Source organism: Trichechus manatus, unplaced genomic scaffold (genome assembly GCF_000243295.1).
Source record: "Trichechus manatus latirostris isolate Lorelei unplaced genomic scaffold, TriManLat1.0 scaffold00126, whole genome shotgun sequence".
NCBI classification, from domain to species: Eukaryota; Metazoa; Chordata; class Mammalia; order Sirenia; family Trichechidae; genus Trichechus; species Trichechus manatus.
The window spans coordinates 4,893,828-4,906,298 of NW_004444062.1; the positions used below are offsets into that span (position 1 = coordinate 4,893,828).

The following is a 12,471-nucleotide window of genomic DNA, read 5'->3' on the forward strand; positions in this document are numbered from 1 at the left end:
ATAGCAACTAGTTGATGTTACGCATTTATTTTAAATTGGTACTAAAATATTGGAAATGTAAATTTTTAGAATCAATGGTTTGTACCCTGGAACTGAAATTCCTTACACTAGAAAAAGTGATTAATACAACACCATTTTATAAAAGCCCCTGAAATAAAGTTAACTGTAAACAGAAGCTTCCTTTTTCTTATCTAAACATTGTTTCCATCTACGTACAGGACGAAGGTATACCCGGCTCCAGCTCTTCCCTGCTCAAATCCATCTTAAATCTTTAAAACAACAACAAAAAAATTCTTAATTTCCTGTGCTGCTACACAGGATTATGGAAATACCACTTCCCTACTGCAGAGATTTAAAAGCCTAAATCAGTCATACACTTATAGCCAAGATCTGCTTTTCATATTTAGAACTTATTAAGCAGCCTAAGCATTAACACAATATGCTGCAATCTGTAGTGCATAAATAAGCAAAATCCACTTTAATTGCCAATTCTTTCTTAAGATACTTAAAAAGAATATTTTGCATAGTTTTGAGTGCCAACGACAATCACAAATGTGATGTACTTAAAAAAAAAAATCAGTCTTAACTTCATTTCATAGATTCCTCTCCTCAAAAGCAAAATACTCTGACTACACTGATACAGCCTTAGATATATTATGTATTTAAGTAACCCACACTCAATTCTAAACATTTGGGGAAGTCAATTCAGAGCATTTAATTTAGTACCAAGTTCCTCGAATATTTAGGTATCTATACACTGTTGTATACTTATTTGGATGCAAACTACTACTCATTCATCCTGTAGTCAAATACCATACAACTAATTATTTTTTCTTTCAAAAGTCAGGCACACGCTCAGGAAATAGATCCAATTACAAAAAAACCTATTAGAGTATTAGAGACTTCTAGAAAATCTCCCTGCCCTAACTGGGATTTAACTGTACTTTTTTAAACCATACTTTATGAGGTCTTTAAAACTGACAGATCTCAAAAACACTGACAATTATAAAAATAATTTCCACCAGGGTACTTCTTTCCTAAGTGTAAACTTTTAGTGTCTTTCTTTGTTCCAAACATTTAACGTAAGAGGGAAAAAAAGCAGTTGCCTTAATTTATGTCTGGGGAAATAAATCCACCTGTAGTGAAATGAAAAACAACATTAACAAAAGGGACAATGGGAAATGTACCAGAAAGGAAAGTGGGATTATTATCACATTACATGTAAATGAGGTAAACAAATTTTTATAATAAAAAATCCACTATGGAGAACCTCTCAAACCAAGTTATCATCATACTTTCCAATTTCCTGGGCACTAGGGATGTTAAATTATAGTTAGATGAGTAGGTACCCTCTGGGGCTAATTAAGTATAAAAATCAAAGGCAAGATATAGCTGCCCCTAATCGTGAAGTAACTTCTGAGTTCTCGCTCTCCTTTGTCTAACCACAGGACAATTAAATATACCCTGATAATATAGGCAAATAGTAAACTATGTAGATGTATTCAATATTAAAAAAATCCAATATTACTTATATCACCAAGCCGCCCTCCGCTAAAAAAATTCTGACCAACAATAGAGCAAAACTGTCCACATTTTCACACATTTCCACCTAACTTCAAAATATAAAGTATAAGGTTTTAACTGCTTAAAATAAATAAAGAAAAGTCTTATTTCCTTTGGCATCTTTAGAAAATATCTAAACAATAAAAGGAGATGATTATATGAAGAAATTTCTGCTTAAGTGAACATATGGGGAAAAAAACATAGCAACTTGTGTTTACTATGCAATAATACCAACTACAAGAGTTTACTGTTGATTAGGAAAGCCTTTTAAGTTTTTGGAAGAACCTTCACATCCTTAACATTTAATATATTAATTAACATATTTAATTTTTTTTTAATTGCTTCTAGCATTAAGATTACTGAGAAGTCAAATGAAGTTATGCCGAATTTACAGTTCAAAAAATTATTTTCCAAACACTTTAACCATTATAATTTATGATAACACTTTAAGAAAACAAACTTTTTATGACTTTCTATGTACAGCCTTACTTTAATTCAGTCTGATTCCATTACAATTTTGTTATTTTGCATTGGTCCTGAAAATTTAATAAGAATTATGTTTCTATGTATAGGACTGCCTGCATAAGTCACTTCAACCTTCATAAAATGGTCACGTTAGTGTTTGAGCTTGCCAAACTAATAATTTTCAAACTAAGAACTTAGAATGAAATGTAACTTTAATATGAACATAAAGTCTGACTATGTACAAGAGAAGGTAAAGTTTTCAATTCTTGTATTATCAGAAACATCATAAAGAAAGCTAGATTTGTAACACACTTCTATTTCTATGTGCATCTGAAGTATGTACAGTAAAACACCAGCACAGCTTTCATGTGTCAATATGGGGAAAATGCAAGCAAGAGTGACTTTTAAAGTATCCAATAAAGCAATCTCTATAAAGCCCAAAATTAGGCTAAAAAACTACTGCAAACAGCTGACAGCATCCTTGCAAGTTCTCAAAGAAAAATTTCATCTACTAAGACAGTTTTAAAAATAGAAAGATGTCAAATTCACTGTAAAACTAAACCGGATTCGTTCATTCTGGGAATACTGCAACATCAAGTATTTACTGTTTTTGCAAGACAAAATTGGCAGCTCCATTTTCACATTATTACTTACATAGGAAAGCTTTAAGGGTGTTTGAAGAATTGTGACAAAACATTCCAAGCCTATTACCTAAAAATGGAGCAAGGGATACTGTCCCTCAGCACACTTCCCCACCAAATACAGAGTATTAGCTGTGTGTGGTAGAGGGGAAAAAAATAGATATGATGTCCCAGTCTGCTGACAAGGACAAAAACGCTCTGAATAAGGTCACCATCTTCAATTCTGGATAAATCTCATTTTAAGAATTCTTAAATGCTTAAAATGGTGGTCTTTTCAGCTACCCATCCTAAGAAGTCAAGTACAAGCATGCAAGTAAATTCACAGGCACAGAGGATCCATGTTAAAAAGAGTTAAGGTAGCTGTGATGCAACACCAACAATTTGAATGGTCCTGACACACTCAAAATAGTATCTTAATTATTCAATAAAATCCTGAAGCAAACTCTTGCTAGTCTTGGTACACTGCTAAACAGTAAAGTAGCATGTTTTTTCCATGGTTTTAGCCTAGCTCAAAGAATTTTTACACTATCGAGTAAGAAAAAAATTAAAGTATTTCCCCTTTTTAAATTTACACAGACGTTTAATTAGCTTTATTTACAGAGCAGGTTTTTTTTCAGTCTCCAATGGTGCCTAGATAACATCATTAGGCAAGAATGCCAGTTTAAAAGAAATCTATGCAGAATCCTAAAAATAACAGATGTTGATGCTCCTCAAGAAGGGGCAAGCTCGACTACATCAGCAGCTCTCATTCTAAGCCTCAGTTACTCAGAAGCAATTCTGTTGCAGTCTCTACATCCCATGATTTTGAAGACAAGGCCACTATTACTGCATTCTGTAGAGGAGAAAAAGGGATTAAATAAATAAAAGTTCAAAGAAACATTCTCAAAATACTGTCTTTATATTGAGAAATTATTTTTCTTTTCTATAAGTTGTGCTGCATTTGCTGCTAAAAATCAATGTTTAGAATTAAAACAAAAAACTATCAAGAATAACCAACTTTAGTAACTAAGAAGAAAATCTGTTTATCAAAACTTTATTTAGATATGTCTCTTATTCTCTGAACTACTTTTGTCAGACAAGGCTTTGCAGCAATAATTTAAAATCAATCAGTATATCAAAAATCAATATGCCCTTAAGTACTTACCCTATCAAAGCCCATAGCACATAGATTTTCTATTTTTTTGGTGTATTCTGGACTAGAAACTGGTGCTCCAGCATACACATGTGCCCAAAGTCGAGCTGTCTGTTTGAACATTTCAGGATTTTGTTTGTACTATATAGGGGGAAAAGAAATTGATTCACATGACAATACAATATTCAATACTGGTAGTTCAGCTCTTAATTACCCAAGCCTGCTTTTTCCCTAATAAAACTAATTTACATTTAAAATGTGATTGACTTTCCATTGCAACAAGCTAAGTCACTCAAGACTATCTGTCCTAAAACTCTGACTCACAAGTTATGCTAATTGAAGAAAAACAAATTCAAATAACATTTATCAACTCTAACCTCCAATTTCAACAAATACAAGTAGCAAAACATTAATACTAACTGAAGCGAGGTATTAGAGATGTTTCTAAACACTGTGTAGCTGCAAACATTATCCAGCTAAACACTGAAGGATATGACATGTAATTTTGCAACACCAGTAACAACCAAAAAATATGTGACTGGTTACATAAATATGTATACAGGTTTATATGTGTACAGATATGAATATACAGGTATATATGTGTGTACAGACAGATGTATCTCTAGGCAGATGTACACACGGTATGTGTGTTCACACATGTATACAAATACATATTTAAAAAATCACATAGGGGACACAGTTACTTCTTAGACATAACCAAAGACCTTGTGAGATTTGTTTTCTGAGTTTGAAGAATTAGGGCCATGGTCTTGTAGGACAATTTAGTTAATTGTCAAGTGTATGTTCTACATCCCAATGTGGTGAGTAGTGTCTGGGGTCTTAAAAGCTTGTAAGAGGCCATCTAAGATACAACTACTGGTCTGTACTTGTCTGGAACAAAAGAGAAAGGAGGAAACCACAGACCCAGAGAAGAAAGTAGTACACAGGTCTAATAGTCTGTATGAAACATGGCCTCATCTACCTTGAGGCCAGAACAACTAGATGGTGCCCAGCTACCACTATCAACCGTTCTGAACAGGGCCACAACAGATGGATCCTGATAGAAGGGGAGAAAAATGTGGAACAGAACTCAAATTCTTAAAAAGTCCAGACTTACAGGACCGACTAAACTATATCGTCCTGAGATACTCTTTAAACCTTAAAATTATCCCTTGAGGTAACCTTTTAGCTAAACAACAGATTGGCTCATAAAATAAAGAATATCACCCATTAGTAATGAGCTCCTTTAAAAAATCATCTATTGACCAAACGGTCAACAATTACTCAAAAACAAAGGTGAGAAAATAAGGGGGCAGGGAAACTAGAATACTGGAAGTACTACAACCAGAACAGAATGAATGAGAATGATGACACATTATGAGAAAATGTAACCGTAACACTGAACAGTTTGTGTAGAAATTATTAAATGGGAACCTATTTTGTTGTATAAACTTTCACCTCAGACACAATGAAATATTAAAAAAAAAAAGAATTTTGGCAATGAAGCTAGGTTTGTAGATAGTTCAACTCATGTAGGGAACTCTTCAAACTAAACAATTTGGACTCAATTAAATTGGTAATAGTAAAGTTATAAAAGATTTAGTAGTAAAGTAAAATAAAATCTGCACTTTATAAAGTTAACATATCAATGTAGAAGACGAAGGAGGGTAAGAAGAAACTGAGGAAAGCACATGTATCAGAGCAGCTGAAATGAGAACTATGAAGAATTTAAATTAAGGTAATCAGTGGAAGTATGTAAAAACTGTGACCGACTGATACTGGGAATGGAATCAACAGGGGAAAAGGAGACACAGGGAGGACTCCAAAGTCTGTGATTTGGACATGTAGCTAAGTAGATAATGGAAAGATAGACAGGTTTGCAGGTTTTAAGATTCTGCATTCAGTTTTGGCAGTGTTGTGCTCAGATATCCATGGGGCATTCAGATAGAGATACAGCTATCCAGCTGCGAACAGGCTCTTATGCTCAGGAGAGAGGTCAAGCCTGAACATTTTATCTGTCTACGTACAGGTGGTAACATCAGCGTGGATACGATCAACCAAGTGAGAGTACATAAGGAAGTAAAAGGAACAATGTCAGAACCCAGAAAGCATGTTTAAAGGGCAGGAGGAAGATAAGAAATAATTGTAGTAAATAAGAAGACAGTGTCTCAGAAGTCATGGGAGGAAAAAATTCCTAGGGGGAAAAAAAGAATGTTCAGGAAATCCAATGTCTTAGAGCAAGAATTAGCAAACTTTTTAAAAAAGGCCAGATAAATATTTTAGGCTTTCAGGCTATACTGTTTCAGTTGCAACTACTTAACTCTGACACTGCAGCTGGAAAACAGAGTAAACAAATGTGTGGCTGTATTTTTTTTTCTTCCCATACAAAAATTTATACATACATTGTTATGTGACCCTGATTGCTCTCTCCATATCGTGACAGCACACTCCTCCTTTCCACCCCTGATTCCCCATGTCCATTCAACCGGCTCCTAAGCCTCTCTGCCTTCCCACCTCACCTCCAGACAGAAGCTGCCCGTTTAGTCTCTTGTATCTACTTGAGCTAAGAGGCACACTCCTCACGAGTTACCACTTTATGTCCCACAGTCCAGTCCAATCCCTGTCTGAAGAGTTGGCCTCGGACTGTTTTAGTTCTGGGCTGATAGAGAAGCCAGGGGCCATGCCTTCCAGGGTTCCTCCAGTCTCAGTCAGACCATTAAGTCTGGTCTTCTTACTAGAATTTGAGTTCTGCACCCCACCTTTCTCCTGCTGTGTGCGCTGTATTTCAATAAAACATTATTTATAAAAACAAGAGGCCGGACATAGTTTGCTGACCCCGTGCCTTGGAGAGATCAAATAAGACCAGAACTGAAAGATATTTATTCAATTTTACAATTACAAGGTCACTGATTATCATGCCAATTCAGTGCCACAGTAGAAGCTAATTAGAAATATCATTAAAAAAATCATCAACTATGCACCCAATTAAACGAGTATGTTAAAAATCAATAAATAAAGTTTTCACATCTGACAAAATACCATACCACAAAAAAGGGAAACTATTTCCAAATTTAGTTTCAAGACAGTATGGTAATGTCTTGCAAAATACTAACGTAAAGACTCAGGTAAGTATACAGAAAGCCTTTCAAAAGCAGCCATCTTACCTGATTTGCTACTACTGCATCTTGTGGATCATCTGGTTCTGCAGCTGCTAATAGTGCTTGCAATGACAATAACACCGTACGAAGAGTCATTGCTGCTGCCCTAAAATTCAAAATAGGAAAATATTCCTGTTAAGTGGGCTCTGCATGGCAAAAGTAAAGTGGATGCTTTCTGAATGAATAGTAAAGACATGCAAAAAACTACCAAAGCTAAAGGTAACTTAGATTTTATCTCAATTGTATAGTTCTTGTTAAGTTACAGAAATTTATAATTACACATCTGCCTACTGTTATTCTTTTCTTCTTTACAATGAGCCTTTTAATTTTGTAAGACAACTAAACCATCCAACAGGCCTCGTTTTTTTTCTTATTGTTGCCAATATCCTTTTCAGCTTTATCCACTGACTTCCTTTCTATCCATTTCTGCAGACGTAAAATCAAGTGATAAACCATGAGTATCACAGCCTGTGGAAATTTCTTTCAATGGTACTCAAAAACAAGTATATATGATCAGCAAATTTTACTTTCAAGAAAGCCTGAAATCATTCCATAACATTCTGAATAGAGCAAAGTTTTCTACTTTTAATACATCTTTAATTTATGCTTCTAAATACATGTATGAAGCAAATATTAATCTAGAAAATAGGTATCTACCTACCCAGCAAGAATTCTTGGCACTTCTGTTAAAAAAAAACCTGTTCTACATTAATACTGAAATATTTTTAAGCAAACATAGTATTTAAGTATTTAAAATGCTGAATAATATTAAATGGTACGCTCATTTTTACCACACAAATTAGACGATTCTAAACCAGACTTTTTTCGATCACAGAACACAGGGACTTACTATTTTCTCAATTTTCCCCGAAGATGGTACGTAATTAGTACCATCCTAGATGCTAAGGGAGTCCCTGGGTGGTGCAAATGGTTAACACGCACAGTTGCTAACCAAACAGTTGGAGGTTCGAGTCCATCCAGAAGCATCAGAGAAGAAAGGTCTGGCAATCCACTTGTACAAAATCAGCCAGTGAAAACCCTATGGAGCACAGTTCTACTCTGACACACATGGAGTTGCCATGAATGGAAGCTGACTTGTCAACAACTGGTTTTTCTGAGATGCTGAGCAGAAAAGTTAATTTATTACCTACAATGGATAGGCAATGAATCTCACAAAGTACGGTGCTCCAACCAGCTGCAACAGCATCAGCATCACCTGGGAACTTATAAGAAATACAAACTCTCAGCTCCACTCCAAAGTTACTGAATCAGAAATGCTGAGGGTGTTTTAAAAGGCTCTCCAAGTGATTCTGATGCTCACTATTGAGAAATACTGCCTTAGATCATTACAGCTTAAGCCAACTGAGAAAGACTGTTTTAAACCAATAGTAGGTCTGTATTTTACACATTAGAGAAAATTTAAAATTCTTTGTCTAAAATGCTATTAGAATACAGATTTAATTCATCTGTTTATCCCTTTAGAGAAGCTACATGAATAGGAAAACATTGGTTATAAAGCTCAAAAATTATCTGAAATGCTATATTAGCATTTAAAAGAGAATAAGATTTTAAAAGCTTTTCAAACTACTATATAGTTTTATGTAATGGAGATTTCTAATCTGAAATAGGGCAGGTTAAGAAGAAAATGTTTTCCTAGATCAAGGTTCCAAATTTCCCTAAGAGCTTACACAAGTTATTTTCCACCAACAGTTGTTAACATCTTTAATATGGACAATCTTCTTTTAGGACAGAAGTTAAAACACAAAAATCAAATCTTGTCCTGTCATTATCATTATAATGGGGGAAGCATTATAATGTTTCCTTTATTAGAAGTATACTACTGTAATTTGATTTTATGTTTGGGTAATTTCAAAGAGAATGTTTAAAGGCACATGTACTTCAAAAGCTAACTAGATGTATCAGCATGAAGCTGACTTCAAAGACCACAAAGAAAAGGACAAAACCACAACATATTACTTAAGTGAAATTTTCTAAACATCCTAGTTTTAAAACCCATGACATCACTTCAAACATTATCTAAAGCTATATAATTTTCAATACAATTATTTCCTTTAAGGGAATTTTTCTGAATGTGTAAGAAAAAACCCATAGCCATCGAGTCGATTCTGACTCATACAGGACAGAGGTGAACTGTCCCATAGGGTTTCCAAGGCTGTAAATCTTTATGGAAGCAGACTGCCACATCTTTCTCCCGCGGAGCAGATGGCAGGTTTGAAACGCCGACTTTTTGTGAGGACTTTAACCACTGTGCCACTAAGCCTCCGTTGAAGAAAAATCTTCACCCAGAGGAAGTATTTCATATTTATGCATAGAAATAATCATGTCTTAGAACTGACAAATATAAACAAGTATTAAACTCACAACAGTAATTTTAACTTGCAACGAAAATACAAAGTATGTAACATAAAAGCATCTAAATTTTGTAAGAGCAAGACCATAGACACATCACATAGGTATATATATATATGTATCAATGAGACAATACTTTTCTTTAAAAAGCTTAAGTTCTTCCCTTAGAGGTTCATAAATTCTTTTTAAATAAGGACAGAAATGTACTGTCTCATACTTCCTGAAGCTAGTAGTCTGAATTCAGGGTGTCAGCAAGGCCATGTTCTTTCCAAAGGCTCAAGGGAGAGGTCCTTTCTTGACTCTCCTGGCTTCCGGCAGCCTCAGGTGTTCATTGGTTTGCAGCTGTAGCATAAATCTGTGGTCACACAGTCGTCTTTCCTCTGTCTCTTCTCCTCTTTCATAGGACACCACTCAGATTCATAAATTCTTAGAGTTTCTATCTCCTCTTTTTGCAGTGTCTTGCTATTTGGAGGAGCACTGGTGGCGCAGTGGTTTAAGCATCTGCCTACTAACCAAAAGGTTGGCAGTTCGAATCCACCAGCTACTCCTTGGAAATCCTATGAGGGCACTTCTACTCTGTCCTATTGAGTCGGAACAGACTCGACGGCAACGGGTTTGGTTTTTGGTTTTTTTCCTATTGGGAAATCACTCAAATTACTGTAGACATCCTGGAGTAACCATTTTAAGAATGAGAAAATAAGGACCTAAAGTTAAGCCAATTTAAGAACAGTTTTGCCCTCAAAACTGAAGAAAAAATTTAGATGCTATAACTTCAGATTCAATTCACAGCAATCTCAAAAAGCGGAAGTTTGCTGTAAGTTTTTGTATTCTTGAAATTTTTCATAATAAAATTATTTTGGGAGGAGATTATATACCATTATTGGTTGTCTAAAAGAAATTTAAATGCAAAATTTCATAAAGATGAACACAAAATCAATGGTAAAAAAAAAATGAGTGTTTTGGTAATCAGTTGGTAAGACAGTTAAAGTAACAACAAAAAAACTATCTTCTGACCTTAATTAAAGATTGCAGAAATGATACAATCTTTGATGATAAAATTAAACGGGTCTATTTTTTTTACTGCTATACATTAATTTTAAGATGTAAATTTTATAATGTGAACAAGTATATAGCTGAAAACACAATCTCTTGTTTTTATTCCATTTATTATTCTTTTCACAAAGTACTGGTTAAATGCATACTGCACTGAGGTTTTTAGGATCCAAGCATATAAAAACAGCTTAAATCTATTACCAAAAAATCCTAATAGGCAGAGTATGCAATTTCAAAATGTGTTATTTTTATTAATCAGTGAATCATGTGAATAAGTACCTCACAAATCTATCTTCAGTAAATTAATTTTGCTTGAGTCTCAAATCAATAAGCATAGTTAATATAGCTAATTAAATCATTCACAAGGACTCAATACGGCTTTTAATACGTGGAATAATCATGTAAATTGTTCATATTGTTGACTATTTTGTTGAGTGAGGATCTTCCAGAAAATCATCAGTGAATAATCCACGTTTATTCAAAACACCAAATGCTTCTTAAAGACAATGGTAGCTTTTGTATTATGAGTTCTCTACTGAGGTATAACAAGCAAAGTAAAATGTTGTACCATATGGATGAATTTTTACATATGTATACATCCATGTAACCATTATCTGGATCAAGATATAAAATATTTCCAGCACCTGAAAAGCCTCCCTTGTGCCCCTCCCATTCACAACCCTCTCCTACCCCACTACTATCCTAATTTCTATCACCATATAGTTTAGTTTGGATAGTCTTAAACTTCATAAAGACAGCCTCATACAGTACTCTTTTGTGTCCGGCTTTTGTCACTCAACATGTCCACGAGACCATCCATGTTGTTTGTATCAATAATATGGTCTTTTTTTACTACATAGCGTTCTAATATATGATTATACCATACATCCACTCTCTTGTTAACAGACATATGGGTTATTTCCAGTTTGAGGCTACTACAAATAAAGATGGTATGAACATTCTTGTAATGAGTCTTTTGGTGGGTATATGCATTCATTTCTCTTCGATACATACTTAAGTATGGGACTGCTGGGCCACAGGGCATATGTTTAGCTTTAGTAAGATACTGCTGGTGTTAACAGGTCGAACCACAATGCATGATAGCCAACTGCAAGATGTGCTGTTGTTGCTGAGTGGTCTCAAGTTGATTTCAACTCACAGGGACCCCATGTGACAGAGCAGAACTGCCCCACAGGGTTTTCTTGGCTGTAATCTTCACAGAAGCAGATTTCCAGATCTTTCTCTTACAAAGTCACTGGGTAGGTTCGAACCACCAACCTTTCAGTTAGCAGCCAAATGCTTAACCATTGTGCCATCAGGGCTCCTGCATGTGTCCAAAAAACCAAACCCACTGCCGTTGAGTTGATTCTGACTCACAGCAACCCTGTAACAGAGTAGAACTTTGCCACATAGGGTGTCCAAGGAGTGGCTGTTGGAGTCAAACTGCTGACCTTTTGGTTAGCAGCCGAACTCTTATTAACCACTGTGCCACCAGGCTCCCCTGCATGTGTCCCCCCCAAAACAACCCACTGCTGTCGAGTCGATTCTAACTCAGAACAACCCTATAGGACAGAGAAGAACTGCCTCATAGGGTTTCCAAGGAGCAGGTGGTGGATTCGAAGTGTCAATCTTTTGGCCAGCAGCCGAGCTCTTGACCACTGTGCCACCAGGGCTCCATTTTCTACTATACATGTCCCAAATTATCCAATGTTTATGCAGTTCATGGTTTTCCTCATGAAAATTACTATTCTGTATTTTTCTCTATCAAATTCCAGTTCTAAAGCCTAAACATTCACATTTAAACCTGGATAGCCAATGAATGTTAATTATACCTCTATAAAGCTGGAGAGGAGGGACCCATGGATATCTGATCTCACCTATTTCGTCTGATGTGTCCTTTGATGTCTTTTAATATTTCATTTGTATAGATATAAAACAGACTAAATTCAGCTATTTCACCTGCCTTAGGAAAAATGATAGTTAATAAAAATGTTTTGCTACAAAAATTCAAGTTCTCCAGGATACAAGGAAAAGATTAGTCCGAAGGACTAATTGTCCACAGCTACCAAGACCTCCACCCGACTGAGTC

General features: G+C 35.2%; 1 protein-coding gene across 4 annotated transcripts in view; it reads right to left on the reverse strand.

The window, feature by feature from the left end:
- Positions 1–270: 270 nt before the first annotated feature.
- UBE2K (ubiquitin conjugating enzyme E2 K) overlaps positions 271–12,471 on the reverse strand; it is a 61,823-nt gene continuing 49,622 nt past the window's right edge. For all 4 annotated transcript variants that reach the window (XM_004384661.3, XM_023738935.1, XM_023738936.1 and 1 more), the window contains 3 exons: positions 6,966–7,065; positions 3,814–3,942; positions 271–3,501 (listed from right to left, as the gene is read on the reverse strand). In XM_004384661.3, coding sequence (XP_004384718.1) covers positions 3,427–3,501; positions 3,814–3,942; positions 6,966–7,065 — 304 coding nt within the window. In that variant the 3' untranslated portion in view covers positions 271–3,426. The remainder of the gene's footprint in view (positions 3,502–3,813; positions 3,943–6,965; positions 7,066–12,471) is intronic.